Genomic DNA, 25,478 nt, shown 5'->3' on the forward strand with positions numbered 1-25,478 from the left:
GTCACACAGTACTGTTATAGATTAACATGTGTCCCATTTGTGTTTAATGCTGATTGCTTGCTCAAAAGTGCTACTAGGTGGTGATATGTCCCTCCCTTATTCATAGATGTGAAGGCACCAAATAAGGTCTTAGTAGCAGTGTGAGCCATAGAACTAAGTTGAGTGAATACGCAGCATGCCTCTACAAGACATTCAACAAGCCTTTAACCAGCCAGATGTGCTTGAGAAGGTCGCATTGTCAGACTAAAAGGGGCAGGTTGGACATTTTGGCGCATTCCTCACCACATGGACCTTTCTGATTAAACTATTTGTTGGTGTTCGACACAGTGGGATAGTGAAGTTACACACGTGTCAAAAAGGCTCAGGGTGACCACAACGGATCACAAACAGGGAGGATTGTATCATCATGCAGCATGCTGTAAGCAATCCAGAGACTATCATGGCAGCTGAGGATCTTAACCAGGTGGTTGACAGAGCAGGATCAGTTGTCTTGGAAACTCTTACGACATCTACCATTACGACCTGAGCATACTGAGCACTTCTGCCAGGAACGGGCAGCATGGTAGCTTGCAGATTGGCGATGAGTAGTATTTGACGATGAACCATGGTTCTGCCTGGATACAGATGACTGATGATCTTGTGTCTGGAGATGTCCTGGGCAGCACAGTGATCCACACTCTACTGTAGATTGCCAAGTCACCCAGTGAGAGGTGTCTTGATGTTGGGTGCGATTTCTTATGATCCCCACTTTCCACTTATGTGGCTGAGGGAACTCTGATGGCACAGCTATATGTCCAGGAAATTCTGCAATCATGTGTTTTTCCCTTCCTGGTGCAGCTCAACAACCCCATTTTCTAGTAGGATAATACCCGACCTCACACAGCACAGGTATCTCTGTCCTGCCTTCATGATGTCAACATGCTTCCTAGCCAGAAGGTCTCCAGACCTCTTACTCATTGAGAACATTTGGGACCAGATTAGACTGCAACTTCAGCCAGTGGTGGTAACTCTGGTAGATTTGGAAGGTTGGATGCACCAGCTGTGGCAGGATCTTTCTCTAGAGAACATCTGACATTTGTATGCCTCCAATATCTCTGCCTGTCTTTATGCAACGGGTGGTCAAATACTGTACAAAGTGCATCCTGAAAAATCTTTGTTTCCCTGCAATAAATGATTAGTGTGGTGCAATATTTTGAGGATTTTGTTATACTTTTATATCCTGTGCTTCTACCCATTTATGTGCTCCTGTGATGGCTCCTTCATGGTGCATTCCTTTTTTTTTTTTTTTTTTTGCAAATGAGTGTAATTTAATATTTATACTGTAGTGTTCATTCAATGAGGACAGTTACTGTGCATGTTAACGTGCTACAGCTAGGGAGCATATAAATTATTCTGCATTCGGGAGGTGAGTGAGTTCAAAATCCACCGCTGGCTGTCCTGAGAACAGTTTTCTGTGATTTCCCATTTTATCTTCCAAGTTCAGAACTTTGAAATTAGGTATGGCACTACATTATATTCAAAATAAATTTATACTTTCTGTGCTTCCAGTATCCCAGATAATTGAAGTTGAACATGGAATGCCCAGTAACAATAATTCTGCCATGAAAATTTCACTGCTAATGGAACGGACAAATAGACAGAGAGAGAGAGAGATATTTTCTTTCAGCTTCATTAATATAGATTTTAGGATCGTCGCCATAAGACCTATCTGTGTCGGTGCGACGTAAAGCAACTAGCAAAAAAAAAAAAAAAAAAAAAAAAAAAAAAAAAAAAAAAAAAAAAAAAAAAAAAAAAAGATTTTTGGAAATTTATTTTCTGTAGGAAAGCCTTCCACATTTTTCTCCATCGACTGTATTTTAAACACAGCTAATTATTTTAATTCCTAATGGAGCAATATTTCTAATTTCTTAACCCCTTGCTTGCCTTTTCCATAATAACTACCAAACCTGATTTTGTTTAATCTTATCAATACCTACCTCATAACCTTTCTTTAAGAACAAGTCCTTCAACTGACTTACAAGGAAGGTTGTTGATATCTTTCAAAGCACTATGTAACGCCTAGTTTACTTTGTTCCAGGAAAACAATGGAAAGTTAACCCTACAAAACACACCTGGCTCTGAATAGGAAGATGATCTATAAGGTAGAGGGGGCCGATGACCTAGGTCCATTTTTTAACAACAACAATAATAATAATAATAATAATAATAATAATAATAATAATAATAATAATAATAATAATAATCATCATCATCATCATCATCATCATCATAGGATAGACGAGTTACATTTTGCAATGTGGTCTTCTTCAGAGTCCAGAAAATAATCAAAGCTAACTTATGCCTTGATTAACCAACGAAGAATGAATCACTGCATTGGTCAATAATCTTCACTCTATCCAATTCAATAGTGAAGTTCTTTGATGTGAAAAATCTTAAAGGATGATCATTTTTGCATTAGGATTCAGATTGTGTTCTCCAAGAGTAGCTTGGATTTGAGTCCCAAGATTAGTCAAATTTCTACCCTTTCACCTAAGATGAAGACTGCTTTTAGAGAAGTTATTCTCTACAGTCATTTCTAAGTTATTTACTTAAGCATGTAGATTTCAGTAAAGATTCTGAAGTACAATGATTGAGTTTTCATTAATTTCTGTTCCCTCATTATATCACTACTGTCATATTTCATTCTGTAACTAACATATAATTAAAGAAGAAGTGTTCTGGAAGCAGTGTACGTACTGTGGCGGATGTTACTGTGGTGATAAGCGGGATGGAAATTTGTGGCCTTCTCATCTGTTCGACTATCTGAATCAGAGCCAAGAGAATCGTACTCTTCTGTGTCTGATCGTAAGGATGGTCTGACGTGTGAATAATCATCTTCTGCCTGAAATCATACATTTAAAATATTATACAGAAATGTATCCAAAGGCTTGCATGTGGATTAAAATTTCATAATTTTATTGTAGGATTTTATTCTCTGGTTTTTCAAAATATCTATCCTTTGTGTATGCAAATAATACTTTAATACATAATGTTCTTCTGTGTACAAAAAAATGTATATATTGTTAACATTCAAATCTTTTAACTGAATGGCAGACTCACTTCTTCACAGTTTGTTTTTAAATTAAGATTTTATAAGACAATTTAGTTCTTTACTACTTATCCTAACACAAAGAATGTATATAAACTTTATTAATTACACCAGCTTGAGCTTAAATGTGTGATATATTGTTAGCTATGAACATTTTTGTACTGTGTCCAAAAATTTTAGGTAAGTACAATGTTAAATGAAACACTTGCTACTTTTAAGCTAAAAATACACTGAAGATGGCCTACAAATGAGGGTGGAAATATGTATGATTTTTGAACATTTAACATGAAAATTTGACCCCATCCTGGAGGTTTGAATTGTATTGAATAGAAGGATTGAATAATGGCTCATAATTGTATAACTGAACATGATACGTGCAGTCATTTTGAAAGGTACTGTGGAGGTGTTTAAATCGCACATGTACTTTTGAAAGTTTTCATAGTAGTAATCGATACTTTAGGTATCGAGATGAGCCTTAGTGGACAAGAAGTACTGCTTATTTATATTGTGACATGGTAGGCCAACTGGTTGATAAATAAAAACACATCTGGTAACATTCAATTTTAAGGCCATGATTTTTCTACTACTATTATTTACACACTAACGTAGTCACCCAAGTTCCGTAGCTTATGATCTACACAGTTTCACAATTATTCACATTGTGCACTGTCTGTCACAATGCAAACCACTTGCACTTATTCATCAGTCGTACAGTCCAACAGTCTTCGTTTGATTCCACTTGCTACTCTTCATCAGAGTCCCGCGCTGCACACCGAGGGCGTGACACAACACTCGAGGCACTCACAGACTGACTCAACTTCACAACAGAACAGCTGACTGACTGCCTGTCAGACTTATACAGTATAGGCAACCTTAGTGGTTCAAGGTTAATCCAGAAAACTGGACCGAGTGGCTCAGATGTTTAAGGCCTTTTGACCCAAACTTGGCAGGTTCGTTCCTGGCTCAGTCCGCTGGTATTTGAAGGTGCTCAAATACGTCAGCCTTGTTTCAGTACATTTATGGGCACGCAAGAAACTCCTGCAGGATTAAATTCTGGCACCTCGACATCTCCAAAAACTGTAAAAGTAGTTAGTGGGAGATAAAGCTAATAACATCATTATTATTATTATTATGATGATTTTTATACATCGTTATGCCCTACTCAGGAGCACGGTTGAACTTGCTTAGCTGATGTGTTGGCCTTCTTTTCCTCCCAAAATCTCTTCATCCTCTCGCTGAGCTTCTTCCTTCGTTCTTCTGTCCAAGTTATAATAGCTCTGGTGTTGGGTTTGTCTTAAAAGTGGTGATCGTCGATTTTGGTTCCGAATTTACATCTGTCCTGTGCAATGTCTTCTGAGATGTTGATTTCCTGGAGATATGTTTCAGTTTCACAAAGCCAGCTGTTCTTGGTTTTTAATGAAAGGGCCAGGTTGAGAATTCTTTTAGTTCATTCTGATAATGTGTCCATAAAATTCCAATCGTCTTTTCCGAAAAGTGTGAGAAACGTTTTCAGAATGACAATATATCTCTTGGGATGATTTTTTCCTCCATGTTCCATCTATACAAACTGGGCCAACAATTTTTTGTAAATTTTTCCTTTCTTGTTTCTCAATGTCTTTGGTTAAAGATCTGCCACCAATGATTAAGGTTTCTGAGGCATATAATGCTTCAGGTTTGATTACTGTATTATAGTGTCTAAGTTTTGCATTCCAAGATATTGATTTTTTTATTATACCTGTTCCAAGTGATCCTGTATGCTTTCTGTAATTTGGAAATTCTTTCTTTATTTGCTTTGTGGTTTAAATCAGAGGGCTGAATAATTTCTTCCAAATATTTAAATTGGACAATTTTTGCCAAATTTAGTTATCATAGATTGTCCATCTAAGTAACGTGAGGCTCCTTCCATGTACTGAGTTTTCTCATACAAAATTTGAAGTCCCGTTTTGATGGCAATTTCATGTAATTTTCAACAGAATGAATTGCTTCATGCCTACTATTGGAAAGGACTGCTCTGTCATCAGCAAAGGCCAGACATTGCACGTGAATTCTGTCTTTACATAGTCTTTCAAGGGTTATTCCATTAGTTTCCTTTTCCCAGGTCCTGATTACTTTCTCAAGTACCAAGTTGAACAGTAACAGCGATAAACCATCCCCTTGACGGACCCCGGTATTAACAGGAAAAGGCTCAGATATTTCGCCTAGGAATTTAACTTTTGAAGTAGTGCCAGTTAATGTTTGTTTGATTAATTCGCTTCTTATTTTATTCACTTGAAATTCTTCTAGGGTATTGAAAAGTGTTTGACGGTCTATAGAGTCATATGCTTTTCTGAAATCTACAAAAGTAATGACTGTTTGTCTGGTTTTGCGCATTTGGAGGATAGTTTTGAGATTAAGGATTTGTTCTGTAGAAGATCTTCCTTTTCGGAAACCTGCCTGTTATTCACCAATTAGATGGTCTGTTTGTTTTTCAAGTCTAGTGAGCAGGGTTTTAGAAAAAAATTTGTAAGCAACTGGTATCAAGCTAATTCCTCTATAATTATTGATGTTCGTTTTATCCCCTTTCTTGTGTAATGGATGGATTAGTGCACATTTTCAATCTTCCGGGATTTCTTCAGTGATCCAGATGTTATCAAGAATCAAGTGGATTTTCCGGGCTACGCTGTCACCTCCTATCTTCAGCATTTCGGCAATTATACCATCTTCCCCCGGGGCTTTGTTATTTTTTAGTCCATGGATTATTTCTTTGACTTCTTCCAGTGTCGGGGGATCTGAATCTTGATTAGATAAGGGTTTTTCAAAGGTGAGTTGTTCTTTAGGGGATTCACAGTTTAAAAGATCCTGGAAATAAATTGCTAGAAGTTTGCAGTACTCTTGATTATTCGTTTCCTATTTCCCACCTGGGCGTTTGAAGTAAAGACCAGGTGCCTGATAATTTGATAATTCTTCTCTGAAAGTTTTGTAGAAGTTTCGTGTATTGTTTTTTGTAAAATACTGTTCAATTTCTGCCAATCTCTAGTGTTCATATTTGCATTTTTCAGACCTGATAAATTTTTATGTTTGTTTCTGTATTTTGGTGAATTCCTGCCAGGTTTGTTCAGTTTTATGAGAATTCCAATTCTGCCACACTTTAGTTCTAAAGTTTATGGCCTTATCACAGGTTTCATTCCATCACCTATGTTTACGTTTCCTGGGTGGTGTGCCAACATTTCAAGAAGCCTTCAAAAGTATGTCTTTGAGTTCTAACCAGTTCGAAGGATTGTGAGTAGGAATACTTTCTATTTAAGAAATTCCGGACTGACATGCAGGTTTTTTGTTATTCTGGGTTTGGACCTGTTTGGTTGAAATTTGAACTTGATTAAGGATAGATGGTGGTCTGAGTCAATGATCCCTTTTTTAACTTTAACATTCATAATTTCTTTTTGATTTTTCTTGGAAATAGACACATGATCTAGTTGAAATTCTCCCAAGTGAAAATTTGGGAATCTCCAGGTTGTTTCCTTGAGTGGAAGCGCCCGGAAATATGTTGACATTAATTTGAGATCAAAATTTTTGCAAAAATCAATTAATCTTTCTCCATTTTTATTAGTTCTATTGTGCACCGGGTATAGTCCTACAATGGTCCTGAATTTCTTTTCTCTACCAATCTGGGCAATGAAATCTCCTAATAGAATTTTATTTGATGATTTGGAATTGTGGTTGTAGTTTCTTCTAGCAGTTCCCAGAAGTCTTCCACCATTTGTGGATCTTTTTGATTGTAGTTATTAGTGCATGCATGTGCATTAAGTGATGTATAAGCTTTGTTTCCTAATTTAATGGATAGTGTTGAAATTCATTCAGAAGGTGAAGAAAAGTTAAGTACTGAGTTTACAATGTTTCTTCTTACAGCGAATCCTGTGCCAAATTGTAATGGTCTCTTATGAAGGCTTGCCTTTGTAAATTCTATAATTTCCTGAGTCAAAATGATTTTCATCCATGTATCTGGTTTCCTGAAGTGCTAAAATTTGGACGTTTAAGTTATCTAACATGTCTGTTAATTGTTTTAACTTCCCAGTTTTCTGAAGTGTGTTGATGTTTAGACTACCAAAGAAAGTTTTGCATTTTGGGCGAAGAGATTTGGGAAGCTCAGATACATTCCCACATGATGTTCTCGGTCCCTCAGAATCCGATGAACGAGAAAAACTAGTATGTCTACTAGGGCCTGGGGTAGTTATATTGTAGGTTGACTCCATCATGCTATCAAGTTAAAAGTATTGGGGACATCGATCTATATCGGTGTCATGGTTACAACTGAAGTAGTGAGCTTCAGAGGTTGCTGAAGATGTTGGCGAGCTATGCCTGTTTTTGGTCCGTGAGAGGTATTTTATTTCCCTCAAACCCTCTGGACAAATCCGGCGAGCCTCCTGATCCACCACCTGGGACGCGCCCCATAGGGGAACAGGCTGAAACGCCCACGGGATTTTTATTATTATTATTATTATTATTATTATTATTATGGTCCGACTCATTGGCTGAATGGTCAGCGTACTGGCCTTCGGTTTAGAGGGTCCCGGGTTTGACTCCCGGCCGGGTCGGGGATTTTAACCTCCATTGGTTAATTCCAATGGCCCGGGGGCTGGGTGTTTGTGCTGTCCCCACCATCCCTGCAACTCACACACCACACATAACACTATCCTCCACCACAATAACATGCAGTTACCTACACATGGCAGATGCCGCCCACCCTCTTCAGAGGGTCTGCCTTACAAGGGCTGCACTCGGCTAGAAATAGCCACACGAAATTTAATTAAAAAATAATAATAATTATTATTATTGTTGGTTACTGTAGTCGCGGCCTAGTTCGTGAACCATGGGCAACAGCTGAGTGGCCTAGTAAGTGGTCCTGAAAGTCGGGATACCAGTTGCTATGGAATTGGAGTGGTATGGAATTGGAGTGGGCATCTCGGACACATTCTGAGTCATGGCCCTCCTTGTGCTCAGGCGGCTAGAACTATACAATTCACCGGTGGTCCATAACCCGTTAGAGGAGAGATCCTCACTTGGACTATGTGCAAGTAGGGTAGCATCCTGCTTCATGAATTTATCAAGCTCAGAACATTTTAAGCAAGCCTTGGACCTTTGGGAGTAACGGAGTCCCACTCCCATTTGACAGGCGAGGGACTCCTTGGAAACAACTTGGCGAACGAAATGGAATTCGATGGGGAGCTATCAATATTAATGGGGCTTATGGAAGAAAGAAAGTAGAACTGGCTGAGTCAGCAAAGAGGATGCATCTGGATGTGCTAGGAGTAAGTGATATTCGGGTAAGGGGAGATAATGAGGAAGAGATAGGAGATTATAAAGTGTACTTGACGGGCGTTAGAAAGGGAAGGCCAGAGTCTGGGGTAGGGCTCTTTATCAGGAATACCATTGCACGCAACACAGTATCTGTTAGGCACGTAAATGAGCGAATGATGTGGGTAGATTTGTCAGTGGGAGGAATTAGGACAAGAATTGTGTCCGTGTATTCACCATGTGAGGGTGCAGATGAGGATGAAGTTGACAAGTTTTATGAAGCATTGAGTGACATCGTGTTCAGGGTCAACAGCAAGGATAGAATAGTGCTAATGGGCAATTTCAATGCGAGAGTTGGGAATAGAACTGAAGGATACGAAAGGGTGATTGGTAAATGTGGGGAAGATATGGAAGCTAATGGGAATGGGAAGCGTTTGCTGGACTTCTGTGCTAGTATGGGTTTAGCAGTTATAAATACATTCTTCCAGCATAAGGCTATTCATCGCTACACGTGGGAGGCTAGGGGTACCAGATCCATAATAGACTATATCTTAACCGACTTCGAATTCAGGAAATCTGTTAGGAATGTACGAGTTTTCCGGGGATTTTTCAATGATACAGACCACAATCTGACCTGTAGTGAAGTAAGTATCTCTAGGCCTAGGGTAGAGGAACTGAAATCTGTCTGCAAATGAATAAGGGTAGAAAATCTCCAGGACGAAGAAATTATAGAGAAGTACATGCATATGATTAGTGAGAAGTTTCAAACAGTAGACAGTAAGCAGGTTCAGGATATAGAAAGTGAATGGGTGGCATACAGGGATGCTGTAGTTGAAACAGCAAGGGAATGCCTGGGAACAACTGTGTGTAAAGATGGGAAAAGGTGAACATCATGGTGGAATGATGAAGTGAGAGCAGCTTGTAAACTTAAAAAAGCAGGCTTATCAGAAATGGCTCCGAACAAGGGCCGAGGCAGACAGGGATTTGTACGTAGATGAAAGAAAGAGAGCGAAACAAATAGTTGTTGAATCCAAAAAGAAGTCATGGGACGATTTTGATAACAACCTGGAAAGGCTAGGTCAAGCACCAGGGAAACCTTTCTGGACAGTAGTAAAGAATCTTAGGAAGGGAGGAAAAAAGGAAATGAACAGTGTTTTGAGTAATTCAGCTGAACTCATAATAGATCCCAGAGAATCACTGGAGAGGTGGATGGAATATTTTGAACATCTTCTCAATGTTAAAGAAATCATCCTGGTGGTGTTGTGAACAGCCAAGCTCATGGGGAGGTGGAAAATGATGTTGGTGAAATTATGCTTGAGGAATTGGAAAGGATGGTAAATAAACTCCATTATCATAAGGCAGCAGGAATAGATGAAATTAGACCTGAAATGGTGAAGTATAGTGGGAAGGCAGGGATGAAATGGCTTCATAGAGCAGTAAAATTAGCATGGATTGTTGGTAAGGTACCTTCAGAATGGACAAAAGCAGTAATAGGGAACATGCATGATCCGGGGTTTTAATTAAAAATATGCTAATCTGATTCAAAATTGCATGCAGACTTCAAAAATGTGATCAGAATGTACAAATAATAACTCCAAACATTATAAAAATCTACGAAAATGTCACGTCACGCAAGTACGCGATCTCATTGGTCTGACGTCATCGTACAGGTTGACTGAATTAGCAGACGAAATAACACACAATGTGCTGTGAGAAGCAGGATACACTTCGCGTATTTCTACTTTACGTTAGTGTCTAGTATGGTTAAATTCGAGGTCTATACATTTAATAATAATCTGAGTGGTATATTTTAGACTTAAAATGAATCCTGCGCAGACAGTGAGGCAGAAAACTTATAAATGGTGTAGAGTTCCGATGTGCAATAGCACATCGCATACCATACCAAACAAATTGTTTATAAACATTCCAAAGACGCTAAAACTAGGGAAAAATGGATTTTGGCGAGCTGGAGAAATGCTGGTGATATATAGGAAAAGTCTACAGTTTATTTTTTTTGAAGATTTTAACGTAAGATGAATTTGTTTGAATTTTCAAAACACTTTTCCATGTCAGCTGTTCTAGTGGTAAAACTTTAAATTTTAATGTATGATGCTTTATTTAAATGCTTCAATTACATCTTGGAATATGAAAGTAATAAACAGTGCATTAAATAATGCTGATTATTAAAGTATTCTTCAAACCTAACCTATGTTTTGGGTGATCCATGTCACGATAATAAATCAAAGGGGTTATGAACCATTTTGACAGCTCTAATTCTACCAATATATCTTGGCATGGGACAGTTATGTATGTCTTTATTGAAGAGCTTAATTGGTAAAGAAATTTAGGCTATATCTAAATACTCTATAATGTAACAAAGAATAGGCGTGTACATCATGAAAGGAAACAACGTGAATTTAACAAATGTATAACTCTACACAAAACCAATGCTTGTCTGTTGGGGTCTTATAAGTTAACAATGCTCAATTATAATAATTATCATAATATTAATGAAATAAATAACATAATTGCACACAGGTGAAAATAGTGATGTAGGTGTTTAAGATATCCAACTTAGCGTTAAGTTTTAGGTTATACAAGCCAAGTCAATAAACCGAAGGGTAAAAATTCCGCGCGAGTTGGCCGTGCGGTTAGGAGCGCGCAGCTGTGAGCTCGCATCCGGGAGATAGTGGGTTTTGAACCCCACTGCCGGCAGCCCTGAAGATGGTTTTCCGTGGTTTCCCATTTTCACACCAGGCAAATGCTGAGGCTGTACCTAAGGCCCATTCCTAGGCCTTTCCTGTCCCATCGTCGCCATAAGACCTATATGTGACGGTGTGACGTAAAGCAAACAGCAAAAAAAAAAAAAAAAAAAAAAAGTAAAAGTCACAGCACCCGAAGACATTCCTGTATTGAGCGACTAAAATGTCACCAGGACACTTTTCTTTCCTGATATGCTCAGCTTGTTAAAAGCCAAATGTAATTAATGTTATTGGCTTCACGCCCCGCTAACTACTTCTACGATTTTCGGAGATGCCGATGTGCAGGAATTTAGTCCTGCAGGAGTTATTTTACGTGCCAGTAAATCTACCGACACGAGGCTGACGTATTTGAGCACCTTCAACTACCACCGGACTGAACCAGGATCGAACATGCCAGGTTGGGGTCAGAAGGCCAGCACCTCAACAGTCTGAAACACTCAGCCCGACTTGTGAAAACTAGATGAAGTCATATTTATCTTTATCATGTTTAACTTTTTCCCTCCACGAAGATATTTAATTCTCTTTCATGGGCCCCGGAAGTGGGTAGGCCAGTTGTCCCAACCATAAATATATATTTTTTGGGAATGATAGATTATAGCCCTATAGTACTATGATCTTTCTTTCTTTCCTTCTTTCTTTCTTTCTTAATCAGTTTATCCTTCAGGGTTGGTTTTCTCTCGGACTCAGCGAGGGATTTCACCTCTACCACTTCAAGGGCAATGTCCTGGAACGTGAGACTTTGAGTATGGTGATGAAACTGGTGAGGAGGGCCATTAACTCACCCAGGCGGCCTCACCTGTTATGCTCAACAGGGGCCTTGTTGGAGGATGGGAGGATCGGAAGGGATAGACAAGGAAGAGGGAAGGAAACGGCCGTGGCCTTAGGTGCCTGGAGGAGAAGTAGGAAAATACGAAAAACCACTTCGAGGATGGCTGAGGTGGGATTCGAAACCCTTCTACTCAGTTGATCTCCCGAGGCTGAGTAGACCCCGTTTCAGCCCTCGTACTATTTGTTTTCAACTTTCATGGCAGAGCCGGGAAACGAAACCGGGCCTCCGGGAGTGGCACACATTAACCACTACACCACAGAAGCGGACTAGTACTATAATGCTACCTATATGTTTATGTTAGTGCTGAAATCCGATTTCTTACGTTACTAATGCTGAAAGCCCGAAAATGTAATGTTATTCTTTAATAGGGGAATCAGTTTAGAAGGAAATGTTGAAAGTGATGTGATATCTATCCAGGTTCGTTGTTATCCGAATACTATGGGTTACAGTACATTGCACGTATATAAAAGACACCACTTACAAACTTGCTTGTTACCGCGAATTTCTGCGGCCACAAAAGTCACTATTTTTCAAGAATGATGACATTTACACATGATAGATTGTCTGATTGTGCTGTTTTGAACCTTTCTTCTGTCATTTTGAAGTTATTCGCGATCATGAATAATAAACGATCGGCTTTTAGCAACGGCTGATGCACAACGGCTGGTAGAGCTCCGTGCGGTACTGGATCGTGACGTCACAGCGCGCCGCTTACGTCAGAGGCCGTTTCACTCGCCTTGCGGAAACGCACTATTAAATATTTTTTTAATGGTAGAAAACAAGGCAACATACCACAATGTAATACGTTTACGTACTATTTCATTGGTGTACTTTTCAAAAAATATATTTTTGAAAATGATGCATGTTCCCAATTGTACCTATCTATAAGCAAGGAAACAGGAAGGATTGCAACAACTACTGAGGTATCTCATTAATCAGTATACCAGGCAATGTATTCACTGGCATCTGGAAGGGAGGGTGCAATCAGTGGTTGAGAGGAAGTTGGATGAAAACCAGTGTGGTTTCAGACCACAGATGAGCTGTCAGGATCAGATTTTCAGTATGCGTCAGGTAATTGAAAAATGTTACGAGAGGAATAGACAGTTGAGTTTAGGCTTCATAAATCTAGAGAAAGAACATGACAGGGTACCGATGGACAATATGTTTGCCATACTGGAGGACTATGGAATTAAGGGTAGATTATTAAAATCAATCAAAGGCATTTATGTTGACAATTGGGCTGCATTGAGAATTGATTGTAGAATGAGTTCTAGGTTCAGGATACGTACAGGGGTTAGACAAGGCTGTAATCTTTCACCTTTGCTGTTCGTAGTTTACATGGATCATCTGCTGAAAGGTATAAAGTGGCAGGGAGGGATTCAGTTCGATGGAAATGTAGTAAGCAGTCTGGTCTATGCTGACGACTTGGTCTTAATGGCAGATTGTGCTGAAAGCCTGCAGTCTAATATCTTGGAACTTGAAAATAGATGCAATGAGTATGGTATGAAAATTAGCCTTTCAAAGACTAAATTGATATCAGTAGGTAAGAAATTCAAGAGAATTGAATGTCAGATTGGTGATACAAAGCTAGAACAGTTTGATAATTTCAAGTATTTGGGTTGTGTGTTCTCCCAGGATGGTAATATGGTAAGTGAGATTGAATCAAGGTGTCGTAAAGTTAATGCAGTGAGCTCGCAGTTGCGATCAACAGTATTCTGTAAGAAGGAAGTCAGCTCCCAGACGAAACTATCTTTACATTGGTCTGTTTTCAGACCAACTTTGCTTTACGGGAGCGAAAGCTGGGTGGACTCAGGATATGTTATTCATAAATTAGGAGTAACAGACATGAAAGTAGCAAGAATGATTGCTGGTACAAACAGGTGGGAACAATTGCAGGAGGGTACTTGGAATGAGGAGATAAAGGCTAATTTAGGAATGAACTCGATGGATGAAGCTGTACGCATAAACCAGCTTCGGTGGTGGGTTCATGTGAGGCAAATGGAGGAGGATAGGTTACCTAGGAGAATAATAGACTCTGCTATGGAGGGTAAAAGAAGTAGAGGTAGACCAAGACGATGATGGTTAGACTCGGTTTCTAACGATTTAAAGATAAGATGTATAGAACTAAATGAGGCCACAACACTAGTTGCAAATCAAGGATTGTGGCAACGTTTAGTAAATTCACAGAGGCTTGCAGACTGAACGCTGAAAGGCATAACAATCTATAATGATAATGTATGTATGTATCTATGTATGCCTCCTTTTATTAGCTATCTGTGAGTATTTGTACAACCAGTTTATCCGTGCTCTTTGGTGTGCGGGGTTAGCTAACTCGCAAGTTCAGTATTTGAGAGATAGTGAGTTTGATTCCTAATTGTCGGGAAACCTGTTTTCTGTGGTTTCCCATTTTCACTCCATGCTTAAGCTTACTTTATCAATAGACCACACTGATTCCTTCCAAATCCTTGCACCCGTACTTATTTCTCTGAGATGATACCCGATGCTCAACCCAATAAATTTAGTATAAGCATGAATATATTTGCATTTTCTAAATTGACAACATTCATTGACAACATAGCAAAATTGACAATGAGCATTTGGTAAGGAGTAGATAGGAAATAATTTATAGGAATACATGTTCAAGATAAATATTGATTTATTTGTAAAATTTCAACATAGAAAATCATCAATCACACTTTTTACAATATCTACAATACTTGAGTTCATGTAGGCTTTTGTGGTCTATCTGTTTGCCTTGAGAATGTTCGCTGCAGGGTACATGAAACATGACACCAGCACTTCACAACCCTACTGTAGAACAATGAGTGCCTTGGGATTGTAGTGTTAAGTGCTAGTAAACAAATCATGGCAGTCTGTTGTCTAAAATGAGTACTATCAAGCAACACAAGCTTCTAGTACCGCTAGATTGCACTGCTCTGGCCATCTAGCCAAAACCATACAGTGAATTTTTCTGTGGGGCCTCAGCAGTTCCTTGGGGTGCTAGGAATTTTTATTGTATTTAGTACGTACCGTATATTGAACACTTAAGTGAAATATCACTTTTAATATCGTTTTACTTCTGATGTACTATATGCACAGTAAAAAGAAAGCTTCAGCCACCAGGACATTTTTAGCTATGTGTCCTGGCAGTCAACATATTAATTTGGATTCTGTATGTTTCCAAATTGTACTTTGGTGAAAGTGGGTCATTAATTATTATGGTGTAATATTACACAGTATGTTATTATCAAAGCAACAACGGTTTGCTAGTACACACATATTCAATATGCAAAAAAGTCGTAAAACAATAAAATCTCTTATACGTTTACATCTTTAGCTTACTGTGACCAAATGTTTCCTCTTGATGCTCTGAAACCATATTTCATATGTAGCAGAAATTACTCATGGAACATACGAATAAACTGTACTTCTTGTCCACTGAAGCTAATTTTGACATCTGGGAAGTTGATTGGGAAGTGTTTCTTGCAAGTAAAATGTATTCTAGTCATAACCACTGAAGAACGTCTACATGCGGAAAGAACAAATGAAGTGAACGTGCTCATTTAGACATTGAGAAAGGATGAGATCAGGCACCTAACTTCAGTTATCTCAATTCTGAATTAGAAATGAATATTTATACAGGACTTTCTTTTAGCGTAAATAAATTATTTTAAAGTAACTTTTACTATAATTCAAAATGCTCCCTAGGCAACAGTTTTAACATGATTACCTTCAAATTTGTCACACATTTGCAATCATATAGCATTCATAATTTTTACTATACATTTTAACATTAGTTTGTAACGTTCAGAAGTATTTTGTATTAAAGTATGAAAGCAAATTTTTATGATGCAGTAACATATGTTAGAAATGTAAGTAATGCAATGAAACCAGAAATAATACTGCAATATATTCCTTTAACTTCTCTAATCTATATATGTAATTAACTTTCAAAATCATGAACCAAAAATTGTTGCATCTACAAAATTTTGAAAATGGACCAAATATTTTAAAAATCTATATATATAAAATAACTTGTCCTGACTGACTGACTGACTGACTGACTGACTGACTGACTGACTGACAGATTCATCATCGCTGAGCCAAAACTACTGGACCTAAAGAAATGAAATTTTGGGCATAGATTCATATTAAGATGTAGGTGCTCGCTAAGAGAGGATTTTTGGATATTCCTTTGCTAAGGGGGTGAAAAGGGGGTTGAAATTTTAAAATGAGTGTATCTATATCTCAAAACTTTGAAAGTTTACAGATGTAAAAATTGGTATTTAGAATCTCCTTTAAAATAAGGAAACACGTATTTTTTTGTTTCCAGAGAATCCCAATAGAAGGGGGTGAAAAAGGTGAAAAAGGTGTTGAATGCCTTTAATCAGAATACCGGTACTTATATCTCAGAAACTGAAGATATTACAGACCTGAAAATCGGTACTTTTGATCTCTTTTAAAAATAAAGAAACACATATTTTTTTGTTTTTGGAAAATCCAATTAATGGGAGGGTGAAAAGTGGGGGTGAATTTTTAAAAACAGTGCATCTACATCTCAAAACTTTTAAAGTTTACAGATGTAAAAATAGGTATTTAAAATCTTCATTAAAAATAAAGAAACACGTATTTTTTGTTTGTGGTAAATCCAATTAATGAAAGGGTAAAGAAGGGGATGAATTTTTAAAATGAGTGTATCTATATCTCATAACTTTTAACGTTTACAGACGTAAAAATTGGTATTTAGAATCTTCATTAAAAATAAAGAAACATGTATTTTTTGCTTTTGGAAAATCCCAATAGGAGGGGTGAAAAGGGGTGAAAAATGGGTTGAATGCCTTTAATGAGGATACTTATATCTCAGAAACTGACGATATTACAGACCTGAAAGCTGGTGTTTGGAATCTTCTTTAAAAATAAAGAAGCCCGTATTTTTTGTTTTTGGGAAATCCAATTCATTGGGGGGGGGGGGTGAAATGGGGGTGAATTTTTAAAATGAGTGTATCTATATCTCAAAACTGTTAAAGTTTATAGATGTAACAATTGGTATTTAGAATCTCCTTTAAAAATAAAGAAACACGTATTTTTTGTTTTCGGAAAGTCCCAATGGGAAGTGAGGAAAAGGGTGAAAAATGGGTTGAATGCCTTTAATGAGGCTAGTTATATTTCAGAACCTGAAGATGTTACAGACCTGAAAATTGGTATTTGGGATCTACTTTAAAAATAAAGAAGCAGGTATTTTTTCGTTTTTGTAAAGTCCAAATAATGGGGGGTGAAAAGGGGGGTGAATTTTTAAAATGAGTGTGTCTACATCTTAAAACTTTAAAAGTTTACAGATGTAAAAACTGGTATTTAGAATCTCCTTTAAAAATAAAGAAACACGTATTTTTTGTTTTCTGTAAATCCCAATAGGAGGGGTGTAAAAGGGTTGAATGCCTTTAATGAGGATACATATATCTCAGAAACAGAAGATATTAAAGAACAGATAATTTGCATATGGGATCTCCTTTAAAAATAAAGAAACACGTATTTTTTGTTTTTGGATAATCCAATTAATGGCGGTTAAACAGGAGTGACAAATTGGGATGAATTTTTCGAAAGACTATATCTACAGAATATCTGAGAAAGGTAAAATGTTACAGATGTAAAAGGTGGGTATTTGGAATTTCCTGTAAATGTAAAGTAACATAGGTGATTTGTTTTTGGAAACTCTCCTTAAGGGGAAATAAAAAGGGGTGAAATTTTAAAATGAGAATTTCTACAGTATATATCAAAAAACTTAATATGATACAGATTTTTTTAATCTGTATTAAAAATATAGAAAGGTGTATTCTTAGTTTTTGGAAATACCACTTGGATGGAGTGGGGGGAGGGTGAAAGTGACTGAAAATGGTGTTGATTTCTTTTAATTAGGCTACTGATATCTCAAAAATGAAGATGTTTCAGACGTGAAATTTGATATTTGGAATCTGCTTTAAAAGTAAAGAAACACGTATTTTCGGAAAATCTAATGAAGCGGGCGGGGGGGGGGGGGTTTGAAAGAATTGAAAAATTAATTGACTTAATTGTATGAGAATACATACATCTAATAAAAATAAAGTTGTTACAGACGTGAAAATTGGTATTTGGATTTCCTTTAAAAGCAAAGAAAAACGCAGTTTGGGGGGGGGGGGACGACGAACCATCTTGCGGGGCGGGAGTGTAAAAGAGTTGAATTCCTTTCACGGGGACACATAAATCAAAACTGAAGAACTTAGAGTCGTGATAATTGGTATTTAGAAAATCCTTTAGTATTAAAGAAACAAGTAAATTTTTGCCGGAAAATTCACTTGGTGGGGGGGGGGGGAGTGTGAAAGGAAGTGGAAAAAGTGAATTATTCGTATGAGGTTACTTATATCTCAAAACTGAGGGTAATAGATGTGAACATTCGTGTTTGAAATCTCTTTAAAAAAAAAGGAAACACGCCTTCTTTTAATATATTTTTTTTGGGGGGGGGAGTAAATAAACTTAACAGCGGTGGGGTGTAAAAGAGGTGATACCAATTGATTTTACTGTTCATAATGTACTTATAAGGAGCCTCCGTTGCTCAGGCAGCCTCTCACAGCTGGGTTCCGTGGTTGAAATCCCGGTCACTCCGTGTGACATTCATGCTGGACATAACGGAAGCGGGACGGGTTTTTCTCCGGATACTCCGGTTTTCCCTGTCATCATTCATTCCAGCAACACTGTCCAATATTTAATTTCATTTGTCATTCATCGACCATTGCCTCAGAGGAGTGCTTTGGCAGCCGGCACAATTCGTATTGTTGCCGCTAGATGGGGCTTTATTCATTCAATTCCTGACCCTGTCGAATGACTGGAAACGGGCTGTAGATTTTCGATGTACTTATTCTGATCATAAACCGATCATTTTTTATCTTTCCTGCATTCGATTTCAGCAGCCATCTTTTCCTTGGGAGTAAGTTCTTAGATTACAGTAGACCCTCCTGGCATATAAATAATAATTTAAGCACATTTCAAATAAACGATAGGAATGAGATTGACCGTCAAATTGTTCACCTCTATAATAAGGTCAATAATGCACGGAAGTATGTCATTCGTATCGCCAGAAATCCCGCACACTTGCCTACGCGCGACATTGGTGCTGGTCACATTGTCAACAGTGACAATGGTAGCAGATGTAATTTACCGCCAAGTAGCGGTCTTGCATCTTGCTGTGGGGTCCAGAACACTAATAATAATAATAATAATAATAATAATAATAATAATAATAATAATAATAATAATAATAATAATAATAATAATAATAATAATAATAATAATAATAACAATAATAATAATAATAATTTTAATTTTCTGGACCGTCATCAAATTGTGCGGACCACGCTGGAAACAGGTCCTGGCCCGGTAATGACCACAAATACAGTCCGGCCGCGGGTTCAGTACCGCCAAGGCACCTAAGACGACACCACGCCGGAACTCCTTCAGGATTTGATCCATACTAAAAATGCTTATAGGAACAGATGGCAAAGATTTAGGGACCACGTGGAATACCTGGACCTAGCCTGGGAATTTCGAAATTGATTGCTGGAAAGAAAGATTGAAAAATGTGAGGAACTTTGCCGTAATCTCTCAGAAAACGAGTCAGATTGCGAATTTCAGAGGATTATTTATAAAACGTTAAGCATTCAATCATAAATTTCAGTATAATACCGTAGCGAAGCACAGGTATCTTGCTAGTATTTAAATAAATATACAGTAGTTTCAGAAAAATGTATATTATTTAGGCACATTATTTACGATTTCTTCATTAGAGCCATGATAATCGACTACTATCCGCAAAACTTTTTAGTAACACTTTGGCTCCCTAGTGCTGAATTGGTAGACCTCAGTTATCTTTGAGATATGGATTGACAACCTATGACACCAAAAGTGAATCAATTATGCATCGCCGTAAGACATCTGGCGGTTTAATTGCAAACTTTGAATACTAATGTTACTTTTACAACAAAGCAAAGAAGTATTGGTGAAAAATGAACTTTTGAAACCTATTGCAATGGCTGAGGAAAATCCAAGTTCATCACAACTCCTACTTGGAAAAGAACATCACGGTTTATACACAGTGAGGGCAGAAAAAAATAGCATAGCATCTTGGCCAAAGAGTAGGTGTTCCCTACAAGGTGGCTGACCTCCCACTTCAGGGGCGGAATGAAAGCTTGAATAGACAGAGATAGAAATATTAGCAGTTGTAGTAGTCTGCTGTGATACAGAAAAAAAGAATAGATAGTTGCTCTTCCCCCTCAGAAAGTCGACTGAACCATCTGCCGCGTATGTAGAAAAATCTGTTTCCACAATTAAGAGAATAAAACATTTCCTGTCATAAGACATGGTTATATGTGCGTGTGTGTGTGCATGTGTGATGCTATAATAATAAAGGTTTGAAAAATTCATATCGATCCCTCTATTGATTCAATTCAGATTTCAATTCCATTCAGTTGGCATTTCTACTGGAAGAGTTGAGTTCCTTCCTTGCCCCTCGCCCCTGTAAAATGAAGTGTCACTAAACATTGCACGGATAGTACTAAATCTGCCTCTATAGAAATTCCTTCCTTCCAATGTCTAATGCTTGTTCACTGCTCAGCACAGAGAGTCAAAGGAGTTGCCCTTTGTCTTCTTTTCACCTGTAGCTCTGCCTTTCACAAGGGTTTTTATAGATGTTCTACAAAGCTATGGAACTCACTGGCACGGTACCGTAAAACGGGGTAAATTCAGCCACTTTCTCGTATATTTTTAAAATTAAAATATTAAATATTCCCTGTAATTTTCTGAAAAATATAATATAAGATATTCCATATTTGTTCTTCATTTTTAAATATTAACATAATTCTAATTATTATTCAGTAATGAATTATGATTATCAAAAGAGTGGCCGGAGTTACCCAATGTTTTGGGGTAACTTCGGCTGTCATAAGAATAACTCAAGAAACAAAGTTTTCTTCAATGTAGTGTTACTTCGGCCATGGTGAATGTTTTTTAAAACCTGCAGAATGCCCAGTATCAACAATCACAAACAAATTAAAACGATTTGTGGTGAAACAGATGTATAGTGATCAAATTCACATTTTCCCCAAAGAAGAAACTATTTTATTTAGTCTAAGCATACAAGCATTGTGTGATGTTACAAATTACATGTTGCATTGCATAAATATTTGCAATGGTACAAAAGATAATAAATAAAAGGTACGAAAATCATAAAGCCCAATTGTATGGAGAGAGAAGGAGGTAGGAAAAGAAGCAATCTTGTAGACTGCCTTCATAACACACACTCTTCTAAATTAGAAAATATCTGGGCTGTCAATCTTCTTAAATGTGTATCATCCATATCAACTGATATCCGTCTATTTATCATTGGAAATGGGAACCGTCTTTCCCCTTCCTGTCGGGATGAACTTCCCCGTTTATTGTTATTGTGCCTTTATTGATCTCTTCTAAAGTGTTCTTGAAGTAAACAGGATTGTAATTACAACACCCACAGCCACGTAATGTTTTCCTGTATGTTCTTGGCATGGCCGAAGTTACCCCAGAAGTGGACAACTTTTATCACAAAACTATTACCTGAAAAACCTACAAGAATAAAATGCATCAAATTGTGTTGATCGGTTACCAGACGGAGTTACATTTTGAACCCATAAAGCACTGGAATAGAGAATTGAATGCTGGGGCTAGAGAACAGTTCGTTTTCTGCTGTTACCAGACAAGTCAATAGTCAGGGCTGCGAAAAAAATAGATTGACTCAACAATGAGCCCACCAATGTTTCTTGGACTACCGAGTGTTGATAGAGCATTCTATTGTATGTGCATTTTAGTTGTTGCAAGTGGTTCATCTTTTTCAGTATAGGAGACAGGAGAAAATAAGTGTTGCTATTCATCAGTGGCTGAAGTTACCCTGTATGGCTGAAGTTACTCCACTTTACGGTATGTCAAGAACTTGCCTCTTCCAAACTTTCAGATGTATGTGAAGAAAAATGTAATGTAATGGAATTGCTGCGTATGTCTGGGAGTGTGTGGGTGAATGAGTGAATGACATATCGGTAGTGTGAAAGGAAGTTTGTTACAACAGGAATGATTGAATAAATAGGTGATGAGCTAACTGTCGATGGAGAGAGTGAACGAGTAGTAAGAAATTAAGAATACATGTATATCTTGCACGGTACTATTTAAGTATTTTGTAAACTATGTAAATATTGTAAATAATATCTCAACATATGATAGGTCTAGGAACATTATAAATGTACATGGGGGCTCATCCTTTTGCTCTAGACCTTCCATATTTCTGCAGAGAATTGTGGAAAATAAATAATGTTAATACTGATCAAACAAAGGTAAATTTTCAAATGTATACCTAAAATACCATACCTCTTAATAAACCCTTGTTGTTGCATTCTAAAGATTACAGCTGATGTTGTCATACAACACGGATACAGATGGCATTCCTCTAGGACACCAATTATAATACATATTTCATGAGCATGAAATGTAATACTTTTTGTGCTTCTGAATAGTAATTTTATTAAAGATTAAAAATCTGTAGAATTTTTGACTTAGGGGCTTACATGTAATAGTTAACTAATTAAGTAATTGATGAAAACAAAGAAAATCTATGATATAAAACTTAAACTTAGTAACTTTTTTCCTGTTAAGATATATAATATATATAATGGGATATTTTTTCTGTTTGTCTCACTTGACAGTATAAGAGTAAAAATAAGTTGTCACAGTTTAATCATACAAACTTTCAGATACAGACTAATATCTGATAATATTAAATTAAATATCAAATATGAATGAAAATTTAATATAATGTTCAGGTGGACCAGACTTCTATTCAAGTACAGATTTAAATATGGATTTGAGTATCTTTCAGAATATCTGAATACAAGTCAAATCCAAATTTAGATCAAAGTTTAACTTCATACTGGTTGTTCACAGTTGAAATACATTATGGTACCAATAAACCGAGTGAGATGGCTGCACAGTTAAGGGTTGGAGTCATGTTGCTGTGATGCTGCATTTGGGAGATGGTCAGTTCAAACCCCATCATCGACAGCTCTGAAAATGGTTTTCTGTGGTTTCCCATTTTCCCAACAGGCAAATACTGGGGCTGTACCGTAACTAAGGCCACAGTCACTTCCTTCCGAATCCTAGCCTTTCCGATCCTTGCATCACTGGAAACGTTTCAGGTGTTAGTGCAATGTATAAACCACTAGCAAGAAAAAAATAGAAGTACCATTAAAAGTGACTAAATCACCAATATGACATTATTTTCTTTCATTGAATTGCTTTTGTCATAACACTCCATATTTTTGTGAGGAAGATCAGCCTTATGTTATTCGTCTTCTGAACATGTTCACAGTGACTAAGCATGTCTTGTAAGTTAGTCTACCATATCATGGATTTGTATTGTGCATCTTTTACCTTAAATTAATGGCGAGTCTGAAGGAGATGTATGATTAATACTTTTGTTACAAGCTAATTACTTCATCCTTACTTGTCGAACTGCATAACTGTCCACTTCCAGCAGTCCTGAACCTTGGTACACAAATGTCTGGAAACCTCTTTGGCTTGAAACTGGGTTCATTTGACTCAAGGACTTCTGGACTTGAAATGTAGCATATGGGTATATCTCTTCTCCGTAATCTGGAAGGCAGAGAAACATCCCTGAATCAGAAGATGACAGAAATAGCTGTGAAATAACATTACTGGAATTTGGTAAAATTAAGGATTGGCTACTGCCTGTACATACATACAACTATATATATAAAATAACATGTCCTGACTGACTGACTGATTCATCATCGTCGAGCCAAAACTACTGGACATAAGAAATGAAATTTTGAGGATACATTCATATTACAATGTAGGGGCACACTAAGGGAGGATATTTTTTTTTTTGCTAGTTGCTTTACGTCGCACCGATACAGATAGGTCTTATGGCGACGATGGGATAGGAAAGTCCTAGGAGTTCGAAGGAAGCAGCCGTGGCCTTAATTAAGGTACAGCCCCAGCATTTTCCTAGTGTAAAAACAGGAAACTATGGAAAACCATCTTCAGGGATGCCGACAGTGGGATTCAAACCCGCTATCTCCCGGATGCAAGTTCACAGCCGCATGCCGGGGGGATATTTGGATATTCCGTCGCTAAGGGGGTGAAAAGGGGGGTGAATTTTAAAAATGAGTGTATCTAAATTTCAAAAACTTAACAGTTTAAAGACATCAAAATTGGTATTTGGAATCTTCTTTAAAAATAAGGAAACACATATTTTTTGTTTTCAGAAAATCCTCTTATGGGGGCCAACGGCCGTAGCCATGTTGAAACACCAGATCCCGTGAGATCTCCGAAGTTAAGCAACATTGGGCGTGGTCAAAATTTGGATGGGTTGCCACACGCTGTTGGCGGGGGTAAGGGAATGGAGGAGCGGAAAGGAATTGGCCACCCTACCGTATGTAAACTCCGGCTTAAGCACACCTCTGCAGAGGTTCAGACCTGCCTTCGGGCAGAATACACCCTTACCTTACTCTCACGAGAATGGTGGGGGAGGAGGAGGAGGGGGGGTTAAAAGGTGAAAAAGGGGTTGAATACCTTTTGTGAGGATACTTAAATCTCAAAAAACTGAAGATGTTACAGTCATGAAAATTGGCATTTAGAATCTGCTTTAAAAATAAAGAAACATGTATTATTTTGATTTTTTGAAATCTACTTAAGAGGGGCTAAACAGGAGTGAAAAACGGAGTGAATTTTTAAAACGAGTATATCTACATTATATCTCGTAAATGTAACAGGTTACACATGTAAAAATTGGAATTTGGAATCTTCTGTAAAAGTAAAGGAACACGCATAATTTATTTTCTGAAAATCCACTTAAGGGGAAGTGTTAAAGGGGGTGAATTTTTAAATATTACAGATGTGAAAGTTGGTATGTACAATCTCCTTTAAAAATAAAGAAACACATATGTCTTTTGTTTTTGGAAAATTCGTTAAAGGGGTTGTAAAAAGGACTGAATAAGGGGAATTCTTTTTATGAGGCTACTTATATCTCAAAAACTGAAGATGTTCCAGACATGAACATTTGTATTTAGAATCTTCTTTAAAAATAAAGGAACACATATTTTTTTTGTTTTTGGAAAATCCACTTACGGGGGTGGGGTGGGTGAAAAGAAATGAAGAAGGTATTGAATTCTTTTTATGAGAATACTATTATATCAAATACTGAAGATGTTACAGACGTAAAAATTGGTATTTGGTATTTTCTGTAAAAGTAAAGGAACACGCATAATTTGTTTTCTGAAAATCCACTTAAGGGGAAGTGTTAAAAGGGGTGAATTTTTAAAACGAACGTATTACAGTATATCTAAAAAACTTAACATATTACAGATGTGGAAATTGGTATTTTAAATATCTGTTAAAAATTAAGCAGCACGCATATTTTGTTTCGGAAAAAACACTTAACTGGTGGGGGTTGTAAAAAGGA

The 25,478-nt window shown here is 37.3% G+C and overlaps 1 protein-coding gene across 1 annotated transcript in view; it reads right to left on the minus strand.

The window, feature by feature from the left end:
• LOC136863512 (cell adhesion molecule Dscam1) overlaps positions 1-25,478 on the minus strand; it is a 938,330-nt gene that overhangs the window by 2,015 nt on the left and 910,837 nt on the right. The window contains exons 28-29 of the mRNA XM_068225977.1: positions 23,499-23,647; positions 2,737-2,881 (exon numbers count right to left, since the gene is read on the minus strand). Of these exons, the coding sequence (XP_068082078.1) occupies positions 2,737-2,881; positions 23,499-23,647 (294 nt within the window). The remainder of the gene's footprint in view (positions 1-2,736; positions 2,882-23,498; positions 23,648-25,478) is intronic.

Source organism: Anabrus simplex, chromosome 2, assembly GCF_040414725.1.
Source record: "Anabrus simplex isolate iqAnaSimp1 chromosome 2, ASM4041472v1, whole genome shotgun sequence".
Taxonomy (NCBI): domain Eukaryota; kingdom Metazoa; phylum Arthropoda; class Insecta; order Orthoptera; family Tettigoniidae; genus Anabrus; species Anabrus simplex.